The sequence below is a fragment of the Neurospora hispaniola genome (assembly GCF_033458365.1).
Source record: "Neurospora hispaniola strain FGSC 10403 chromosome Unknown B0T23scaffold_2, whole genome shotgun sequence".
NCBI classification, from domain to species: Eukaryota; Fungi; Ascomycota; class Sordariomycetes; order Sordariales; family Sordariaceae; genus Neurospora; species Neurospora hispaniola.
In genome coordinates this window covers 4,817,999-4,827,634 of record NW_026944407.1, presented here as the reverse complement: position 1 = coordinate 4,827,634, position 9,636 = coordinate 4,817,999, and the positions used below count along the sequence as shown (strand labels likewise).

Genomic DNA, 9,636 nt, shown 5'->3' with positions numbered 1-9,636 from the left:
CTCTCCTTTCCCCTTTATCTTCTCCTTCTCGTAGTTTAAGCAGATAGAGTTGGAGGTGAATGAAAGTGAAGTACACAAAACAAGTCGAGTAAAAAGGTACGTGCATGAAGTTGTCAGCAACCTCAAGGGTAATTCGCAACTTACACTACACCACACCACACCACACCACTCGACCGCCGCTCGCCGTGATCGTCACCACCCCCATTTTCCCCAAAAGAAGAAGAAAAGGGGACGGGACGGGAGCTCTCCAATTCCTTCCTCCCAAAGCCGCGACCTCACCTCCAGCTCAGCTACACACAACCCACCTAGTCCAGTCCAGTCCAGTTCAGTCCGGTCCTAGCAATATAACTAACGAAACGGGCGTCACCGTGCAGACCAGCCTACCAAACCCAAAACCAAGCTTTCCCACTCATCCTCCGTCGTCGTCTCGCTCCCATCATCCCCCAACCCCGAACCGGCAAGTCGCTCTGTACCACCTACCTACCTACCTACCTCACCAAACCGACCTATCCAATGGCATCCCGCCAAGCCTTCCGAAGCCTAGCTGCTTCCACTCCTTCTTCTTACACAACCACCTCTACTACCCTCCGCGCCGCCTCCGCCGCTTCTCGTCGTTGCGCATCTACTCTCCAGAACACCACTACTCGTCGCAGCACTCAGTGGACTTCTTCCACTTTCCAGCAAGGGCAAGGAAGAAGCAACAAGAGAAGCTACAGCACTCCCGGTGGCTCTCCCCCGCCTAGGGACACGAACAAGATCAGCTTTTGGCCTTTTGTGGCGCTGATTGCCTTGACGTCCGGAGGGTATATGTTGTTGGTTAACCGGAGAAAAGGTGAGTTCTTCTTTCTGTTTGTTTGATATAATCTGGGGGTAAAAAGAGAAGAACAAGAAGAATGTGAAGAGGGGTAAAGCGGTGGTACTAGAGACAGTCAGTCAGTCAGTCAAGTCGGCCGACGGGAGACGCACGTGGAAGCAGCAGTGCAGTGGGAATGCAGGGCAGCGAAGGAAGGCGGAAAGGGCAACTCAAGGTCCAGTCGCTCTCTTAACTCCCTGCTGCTGCTGCTGCTGCTGCTGCTGTTGCTGCTGCCCTGTGGCTTTGTCAGACGAGACAAGACGAGACGAGACGAAACGTCCGACACAACCCACCACTGCAGTTCCTAAACTAAGTGGAAGCTCACCACCTACCTCTCCACCTCCCTATTTTACCTACATAACATAACATAAACCATCCTCAAAACAACAACAACAAAGCTAACCACCCCCGATCACCACTTAGACATGCCTCCCAACCCCACCTCCTCCTCAGCCGCGGCTGCTCCCGCCCCCTCCACAACCCCTGCCTTCTCCCCCTCCGACGTAACCGTCATCTTCGTCCTCGGCGGCCCCGGCGCCGGCAAGGGCACCCAATGCGCCCGTCTAGTCCGCGACTACGGCTTCACCCACCTCTCGGCCGGCGACCTGCTCCGCGCCGAACAAGACCGTCCCGGCTCGCAATACGGCCAATTAATCCGCGACTGCATCAAGAACGGCGCCATCGTGCCCATGGAAGTCACCGTCGCTTTGCTCGAAAACGCCATGCGCGACACTCTTAGCTCGTCCAAAACTGGTGGTAAAGGTCGGTTCCTGATTGATGGGTTCCCCCGCAAGATGGACCAAGCCGTCAAGTTCGAAGAGGTCGTTTGCCCTGCCAAGATGGTGCTCTTTTATGATTGCCCGGAGCAGGAGATGGAGAAGAGGTTGCTGGAGCGCGGCAAGACGAGCGGGCGTGAAGATGATAATGCCGAGAGTATCAGGAAGCGGTTCAGGACGTTTGTGGAGACGAGCATGCCGGTTGTGGATCACTATGAAAGGGAAGGAAAGGTGGTCAAGGTGGATTCGACGCCGGGGCCGGATAAGGTGTATGAGGAGACGAGAAAGCAGTTGAGGAGGGTGTTTGGGGATAAGTTTTAGAGGGGGTTGACTTGACTTACTCCGGGGATGAGATGGGAGTGGTTGACGGGGGGGTTAAGGTAACTTGGTTTCTACTATTTCTGAGATGGGGTTGGCCGTTCCATGAAAATAAAAACTTTTAAATACTACACTACTACAGATTTATTAGAAAGGGACGGAGCGATGGAGTCGCGGAGACGGTCGGTGGATGGATGGGGATGGTTTTCTCCCGTTTGGAAATTGAACTTGCTCTGTCTTTTTCCAGATGTCGAGATGGCTTGGTATTGCATTCAGACTTTTTACCGTTGTGAAGCCTGAACAGAATGATCTCGTTGTTTCCACCGTTGAGGGTCATAGACGTTCTAAAGAAGCAATGCTGTTACTCGCCTTCTTGGTCTTTTGTATCCTGAGTGGTAGACCACATCCGGTTCATTCGACATCCCCTTCACCCGAATTGCTGCTTGCCCCATCATACGAATGGAGAGAGAAAACCTGATGATTGCTGGATATCTAACCCCCCCCCCCCCAATTCCTCGGAATGATACAACAATAGAAATGCAATTCCGCCAAAAAGTGTAGTAGCTCTCCCTTGAAAATGGTGTTCCGTTTTTTTTTCGGGGGGCTCACAACTCCTTGATAGATAACAACAACAACAACAACAACAACAACAACAACAACAACCCGTTTTGATGTAGAATTCCTTTCCCATTCAAATGAACTGAACTGAACTGCTGACCGAGCGGGATAATACAGGGGCAAGACATCGCTCTTTTTCTTTTTGAAAGATCCCCTCATATCTCTATGCTACTAACAACAACAACTAATTATTGCAGCAAAAATATCCTGTTGGCAACCCCCTTCAGTCATCATCATCCGTGCGTTGCCTCGTCTGTCTGGCACCGCCGGTACGTCCTCCCCGGTTGCCGCCGCGCTGCTCCGACTCGCCAAGACCGGCGTTGGCCAGCTTGCGCTCGAGCTCCTGCTGCTCACGCTCACGCTGGGCCTCGACATCGGTCTGGGCCTTGCGCACGACGCCGACGAGCCTATCGACGACCGTCTTGAACTGGTCGACGCGGGTGCCGAGCTCGCGCCACTGCTTCTCGCCAAAGACGCGGTAGGTGGTGCGGTGAACCAAAAAGACCTTTTGCTTCTGTGACAGGCGGCCCTCGACCAGCTTGGAGCGGATCACGTCAATGGTCCACATCTCGACGTCCTCGTCGGGGATCTGGAGGGCCTTGGCGATGCTGGCGTAGGGGATCTCGCGGTTCGGGGTGCTGGCGGCGAGCGAGGCAAAGGTGAGCAGGCGCATCTTGCGCTGCAGCTTCTCGTGGTCGAGCTTCTCGTTCTCGATCCATCCCTGGTGCTCGTCCCTGAAGTCGTTGTAGTCCTCGAGGTCCTGCTCGGTGAAGATGTCGAGGAGCTGCGAGTAGACGGGGTGCGAGTCGCTCAGGGCGTGGACCGAGGGGAGCGAGCGCAGGTCGTTGAAGTCGAAGCGGGTGGGCGACGAAATGGCCATGCGGAGGGCGCGGAGGGAGAGCTTCTGGGCCTCATCGGAGGCGACCTCGTCCTGGTTGTCGCGGTCGAAGGTGGCCAGAGCCTTGAGGAGGTAAAAGTAGGACTCCCTGTACACACAAGAAAAGGTTAGCATGAAGCCGTACAATGATGCTGTAAAAGGTAAATACTCACTCCTGATCACCGGCGTCGTTGGCGGCATCGGAAACCTCGACGTAGAGCTTGCGCTGGCTCTCCGAGTCGGACTTCCATTCCTGGAGCCAGCCCTCGACGTTCTTTAACCTGGGCTTGAGGAGGTCGAACTGGCTGTTTTGCCTGATGAAGCGGACGATCTGCATAAAGACATTGAAGCGCAGCGGGTTGGACTTGTCGAGGAGGTTGAAGATGGTGGTGAGCGCATTGGAGGCGAGGGTGAAGCCGTGGGTGGGAGACGAGGTGATGGGCTTGAGAAGGTTGGCGCAGAGGGTGGGCAGGTACTTCTTGGGCTCCTCGGACTGGAGGACGAGGTGGATGAGGAGGTTGTAGGCGGGGGTGAAGTCCTTCTCGGGGGCGGCGTTGAGGGAGTGGGAGGCCTTGACGATGAGGTCAAGGGCATCCTCGCGCTTGTCCTGCTCGAGGAGAGGCTGGACCTGCTCGCCGACCTGGACGAAGTCGGCCATCTCCTGCGCCAGCTCGGCGAAGGTGCCGTCGACGAAGATCAACTGGGGGGTAGCCATGTTGGTCGGTGTGTGTGTGCGTGTGTGGTTGTTTGACGACGGGCTACCGAACTATTCCCACTTGGACCTAAAGGCTGGAGTGAGGTCGGGTTGAGGCGAGACACACGGCGGGACGGGGGGACGGACGGGGGACACGGCGACGGGGAAAATATGGCCGGGGACAATCTGACAGTATGTCCTGGTGCTAAAGGTCGACACTGGCCGGAAACGATACGGATATCCCGTCAGACGTGGGAGGGGCCCCAAAGGAAGTTTTCTTTAGTGGCAGGGCTCCGCTCTTTCTTTTTCTTTGCACACTCAGTTGCTGGGCCTCGACTCGCTGAGACTGGACCCTCGAACCAATTTCTCAAAGCAAAAAAATGCCCCGCATTCAAATGCCAAGCCCACCGCCTATTTTTGCCCTGTGCTGAAGAAGAGCTGTTCTGTGTGCTCCAGCCAGTCACGTGCAGGATTGTCAGGGTTGTTGCAGTCATCTGCTTGTGACATAGAAAACCCTGACCAGCGAGGTCGTGACAATGTCAAGCTCCAGTCCCTTTTCCTGTGCTTGTCACCGTGCACTTGACATTGTCCCCAGCTTCTCCAAATCCGATCTTCTTAAAGTCACATTCCCATTCATGATGTTTTGACATGGATATCAACAAAGATGAATAATCGAAGGATCCGAATTTGACAAATCAAATATCCAGGTCGAGATTTTGGACCACTTGAACGATCTGATTTCCTATTTGATGTGATGCACTCGATCGAGGTTCGCAGTTACTTGCCTTGGTCTGTGGAGATATAAACCACGGGAATGACGGCACACCTTGATTAGAGTAAACAAAACTATTGAACTCGCTACATCATCGAATATCTTCTTTTTTGACTTGTCACGATCGTATCTATCAAGACAAGATGGCGACCTTTGTAAGCTCACCTAAAACACAAACAGAAGCGGGAAGCGAAGAGGGGGTCACGGGTCATCTGAATCGGATATCCAGGCAGACACTTAGAGTGTGGTGGTGACCCGGGCAACGGCCACCTTCCATTACAGCCTGAGGATATTGTATCAGCTCCTTCCTTTTTCCACTGACGTGATGGGAGTCTCAAAATAACAAATGACCGGCACGCCTGACAACCCAGAAGGATGTTGAAGAGTCACAACGAACGAACCCACAATGGATTCCCAAGAAAAGAGTGATGACCAACCAGCCCTACGCTATGTATGCAATGCACATGGTGACATTCAACAAGGGCTGAGGGTGTGCACCGCCGAAAGAAAGTCAACAAGTGTACCTAGCTAGCGTACAGAGACAGCAACAGTAAACAAAGCCCCTTGAGGGCATATTTCAAATTGCATATACACGTAGATATTTCATAGAGAATCAAATCAATGTTGTCAACTGGATGCTGTTTCCCTTTCTGTGGATTTGTTGACTTATACGCGCCAAAAGAGTGGAGTCATGGCGAGGCGAGGCGCGGCGTGATTTCCAAGCGAAAAAGATGAAAAGCTTCCACTTGGGGCGCGGTCATCAAGGCTTGTAAGGTAATTAATGTACACTGTGAATCCCTGACGTTGTATGGTTGCTTTCTGGTGGAGGCCCCCCCCCCCAAATACCTTAGCACTGCCCGCGGCCTATCCCAGTCCCTCGCGAACTGCACAGTAGCATCATTCAGTCACTCAGTCATTCTCCCCAGCCCGGCGCCGTCACCACCACCACCCCATCTTTTTCCACTCTACACACAACCTACCTGGAACACACCATCCCGCCACTTGATCACTTGAGATCCTCTCTTTTGAATCGAATCCTCAGCTCCGGCATTAACTGACCAACACACCATTCGACCCGTTGCCCTACAATCCCAGCAGCCATGGCTCCCCGAGCTGAAGGCAGCAGCACTCTTAAGAGAGCTCGCGTACGTCCGTCCACTCACTCCCCCATCCCATATGTCATGTCATGCCATGTCATGACTACATTATACATCAAGCTTTTTATTAGGTAGTCCATGGCGCATTGCGTCACCACCAAGCATGCTCCGTCGACTAATATGCGCTCTACTTCAGGGTTCTGCCGACGACAACGATTCCTTCAAGAAACCCCGTCGCTCCGAGCGCCTCTCCTCCCAGCGCACCGGCGACAGCCCCGAACCCAAGCAGAAGACGCCCCTCAAGACCACCAAACAACTGCCATCTCCAGTCACCCACGATTCCGATGAATTCCCACAGGATTCCAAAGAGCCCACTGCCACTCCTCCAGCCGGCCGCCCCAGCCAGCTGTCGCAAATCAGCCCTCGCCCAGAAAACCAACATTCTCAGTCGCAAGCGTCCCAGCTCAATGACACACAAGCCTTTAGCCAGTTGCCCGATCTCGATAAGGCTTTGTCGGACGAGGTGGAGGACGAAGTCAAGGAGGGAGTTTGGGGCTACCTGTTTCCCCTAGATCCTAGGTACGGCGGCCGCTGCGTCGTCTTGAGGAGGAGGGCTGCTTGTCCCCTTCCAGATACGGTCTCACAGGCGGTTGGCTCCAAGAGAGGTAAACGCGGCCAGAAGGCGCTGATCAAGGAGGAGCACGATTTGGACAAGACCAAGGTCAAGGGACTTCCATCCGGTGGCTATCTGATCGGCCGACACCCAGAATGCGGTTGGTTCACCTGTACAATCCCCGCTATACGCCACCATGCTAACATGACATTAGACATCCAAATAGAGGACCCCATCGTTTCGAACCGGCACTGCATCATCTTCACAGAGAACAAGGGCAACGACACCATCGCCGTATTAGAGGATCTGTCGAGTAACGGAACGTTCGTCAACGAGGCAATAGTGGGTCGCAACCGCCGGAGAGAGCTCCAAGAGCTAGATGAGATCGCCGTTCTTGGCACAGCCCGCTTCATCTTCCGATACCCCAAAAGTCGACACACCAGCGCATTCAGACAGCAGTACACCATGCTGCAGAAGTTGGGCAAGGGTCATTTCGCCGAGGTCTACTTGTGTGTGGAGAAGTCGACGGGTACACAGTATGCCGTCAAGGTCTTCTCCAAGACTCCTGGCGTCGAGGAGAGGTCCAAGGACGAGGGTCTTCAGCAGGAAATTGCCGTGCTGATGGGGGTTAGTCACCCCAACGTCTTGTGTCTCAAAGATACCTTCAATGAGCCCAACGCCGTTCACCTAGTCCTTGAGCTGGCGCCAGGAGGCGAGCTCTTCAACTACATTGTCAAGAAGACCAAGCTGTCCGAGAACGAGTGCCGCAAGTTGTTTACCCAGCTGTTCCAGGGTGTCAAGTACTTGCACGACCGCAACATTGTCCACCGCGACATCAAACCCGAGAACATTCTGCTGGTCGATGATGACCTGCACGTCAAGCTGGCGGATTTTGGTCTTGCCAAGATCATTGGCGAGGAGTCCTTCACCACCACTCTCTGCGGTACGCCCAGTTATGTGGCACCGGAAATCCTCACCGACACTCGTCATCGCAAGTACACCAAGGCGGTCGATATCTGGTCTCTCGGTGTAGTGCTGTACATTTGCTTGTGCGGCTTCCCACCTTTTTCGGATGAACTCACCTCGCCCGACTTCCCTTATTCCCTTTCGGATCAAATTAGACAAGGCAAATTCGACTATCCATCGCCTTACTGGGACCCGGTGGATGATTTGGCTCGTAAGTTACCTAGTTTTATTCAAGATAGTGCTGTTCTCGATACTAACAGTGCCCCAGTTGACCTGATTGATTCCATGCTGGTCGTCGACCCCGAGAAGCGTTTCACCATCGACGATTGCCTTTCTCATCCATGGATGACCCAAAAAACGCCTGGCGTCAACGACAGCACCAACGGCCTCGTTAACGGCATCGCCGGTCTCGACGTCACCAGGCGCGGCGTCCTCCGCGAGCGCACCCTCCTCAGCTCCATTAACACGGTCGAGATCGCCGACAAGATCCCACTTGGCGAGAACAAGCCCGAGCTGAAGATCTACAAGAAGAATCCCACGGAAACGGTCAATGGGCCCAGCCAGCACGAACTTGCCGGTGCACAAGCAGGACCCTCCCGCCAAAAGGAGGCCAGGCCCGATGACAACAGGGATCCAAATGAGTTTATGAAGATGGGTGGCAAGGGTGATGAGGTACTCTTTGCGGACGATCCGAAAAGTAATTACCCAAGCGCCAAGAAGGATGCGAAGGATATTGTCGAGTCGACGACAAAGACGAATGGCAAAGGTAAGGGTAAGGGTAAGAAAAAGTAATAATGGGGTTCATGATCACTCCGTACTTCTTGCCTGGCCTCCCTTCACCAAAAAAACTTCAACGATGGAATATGGGCATTGGCGTTTGGAGCATTGCATTTGGTTGTTAGAGTAATAATTGGGTTGTATCTGTGGGATAAGGAGGACATATATTACAATGATGGATGTTGGGGGGGATGGCATGGATCTGATGTTCTATGTAATGGTATGTCCAAACCAGGACAGGTCATGACATGTTTGTTGTTGAAGCAGGCAAACTAGCAAGCGGCTTTGGGATTGTCATTATGGATGCAAGATTTCATGGATGAAGGACGGAAACTGGTACATATATCACTGGAGCTTTAATCTTTTTTTTCGTCTTATCTGCTTAATTTTTTTTTTCTTTTTCTTTTTTTTTTTTTTTTTTTCTCCATTTGCTTTTCTTTTTCTTCTTCTTTCGGCACTCCACTGTATGTGTGACGAGAGAGTTTCTTTAGCCAAAAAAGCGGTGCTGCATGGGACTTTAAGGCGAGGTTTTTGCCAAGGCGAGATTCAGTGGTATATGATGAGTTATGTTATTTTGTATGTATGTATGTATGTATGTATGTATGTATGTATGTATCTGTGCGTGCAAAGTACATCTGAGGACACCTAGATAGCGTTTTGCTTCTTTATCTTTTCACTTCGATGATGAATGGGTATTCATAGCAAGCAAGCAAGCAAGCAAGCAAGCAAGCAAGCAAGCAAGGACATTTTAGTTAGGTAGATAGATGATCTCAGAAGAAGAACAAAAGGAAACAGGATTTTCTTCACAAAGAGCCTCAATGATGCTACAAGTTGATCGCGGCGTGAAATCAGATTTGTTGGTTGGAACTTGCGTAACACGAACAACTTGAAGGTACCTCTCTAGTGATCACATATCCATCCTACCCGATCGAGTGTCCGTCCGTCCACTAAATAATCAAGCGGTGCGGTATCCAGTGAGTGTTGTGTTGTCAGAAAACCTTACCCTGTATAATTCCGCCCATGGGCACTACATCTTTGGGTTTTGGGTAAGTAGTACCCGGCCAGAACAGAACAGACAGACAGTCATAGGTGATTTAAGGACGCTACAAGGGGAGAGATGACATTACATCGATGTAATAGGAATGTTACGTAGCGAGGTGTCCGCAGACAATGGTGAGCAAAGGAGGACGGACCTCGATGGAAGGGTTTTGGAAGGAGAGAGAGAGAGAGAAAATTGAGAGGAGAGGGGAAATATCGAAGGACAGACATTGATTG

The 9,636-nt window shown here is 52.3% G+C and overlaps 3 protein-coding genes across 3 annotated transcripts; 2 read left to right on the top strand and 1 right to left on the bottom strand.

Annotated features, from left to right (window-relative positions):
• The first annotated feature begins 310 nt into the window (after positions 1 to 310).
• Positions 311 to 2,072, top strand: B0T23DRAFT_97257 (UMP-CMP kinase). Its single transcript, XM_062842075.1, has 2 exons — positions 311 to 832; positions 1,277 to 2,072. The coding sequence occupies exons 1-2, from the start codon at positions 514 to 516 to the stop codon at positions 1,948 to 1,950; spliced, it is 993 nt and encodes a 330-aa protein (XP_062696213.1). The 5' UTR covers positions 311 to 513; the 3' UTR covers positions 1,951 to 2,072.
• Positions 2,073 to 2,434: 362 nt separating this feature from the next.
• B0T23DRAFT_97244 (uncharacterized protein) lies at positions 2,435 to 4,269 on the bottom strand. The gene is made up of 2 exons (XM_062842074.1): positions 3,616 to 4,269; positions 2,435 to 3,551 (listed from the first exon to the last, which is right to left on the bottom strand). Exons 1-2 carry the CDS (start codon positions 4,155 to 4,157, stop codon positions 2,789 to 2,791), a joined length of 1,305 nt encoding a protein of 434 aa, XP_062696212.1. The 5' UTR covers positions 4,158 to 4,269; the 3' UTR covers positions 2,435 to 2,788.
• A 1,799-nt stretch (positions 4,270 to 6,068) lies between these two features.
• B0T23DRAFT_97222 (checkpoint kinase 2-like protein) lies at positions 6,069 to 8,756 on the top strand. The gene is made up of 3 exons (XM_062842072.1): positions 6,069 to 6,778; positions 6,833 to 7,795; positions 7,853 to 8,756. Exons 1-3 carry the CDS (start codon positions 6,169 to 6,171, stop codon positions 8,374 to 8,376), a joined length of 2,097 nt encoding a protein of 698 aa, XP_062696211.1. The 5' UTR covers positions 6,069 to 6,168; the 3' UTR covers positions 8,377 to 8,756.
• The last annotated feature ends 880 nt before the right edge of the window (positions 8,757 to 9,636 follow it).

What these genes read in the sequence shown, in the direction of transcription:
- B0T23DRAFT_97257 (XM_062842075.1), top strand. Translation starts at nt 514, where the DNA reads ATGGCATCCCGCCAAGCCTTCCGAAGCCTAGCTGCTTCCACTCCTTCT. An exon ending in GTTGGTTAACCGGAGAAAAG is followed by an intron (nt 833 to 1,276) that starts GTGAGTTCTTCT and finishes ATCACCACTTAG; the next exon opens with ACATGCCTCCCAACCCCACC.
- B0T23DRAFT_97244 (XM_062842074.1), bottom strand. Translation starts at nt 4,157, where the DNA reads ATGGCTACCCCCCAGTTGATCTTCGTCGACGGCACCTTCGCCGAGCTG. An exon ending in AACGACGCCGGTGATCAGGA is followed by an intron (nt 3,552 to 3,615) that starts GTGAGTATTTAC and finishes TTGTGTGTACAG; the next exon opens with GGAGTCCTACTTTTACCTCC.
- B0T23DRAFT_97222 (XM_062842072.1), top strand. Translation starts at nt 6,169, where the DNA reads ATGCTCCGTCGACTAATATGCGCTCTACTTCAGGGTTCTGCCGACGAC. An exon ending in CGGCCGACACCCAGAATGCG is followed by an intron (nt 6,779 to 6,832) that starts GTTGGTTCACCT and finishes ACATGACATTAG; the next exon opens with ACATCCAAATAGAGGACCCC. An exon ending in CCCGGTGGATGATTTGGCTC is followed by an intron (nt 7,796 to 7,852) that starts GTAAGTTACCTA and finishes ACAGTGCCCCAG; the next exon opens with TTGACCTGATTGATTCCATG.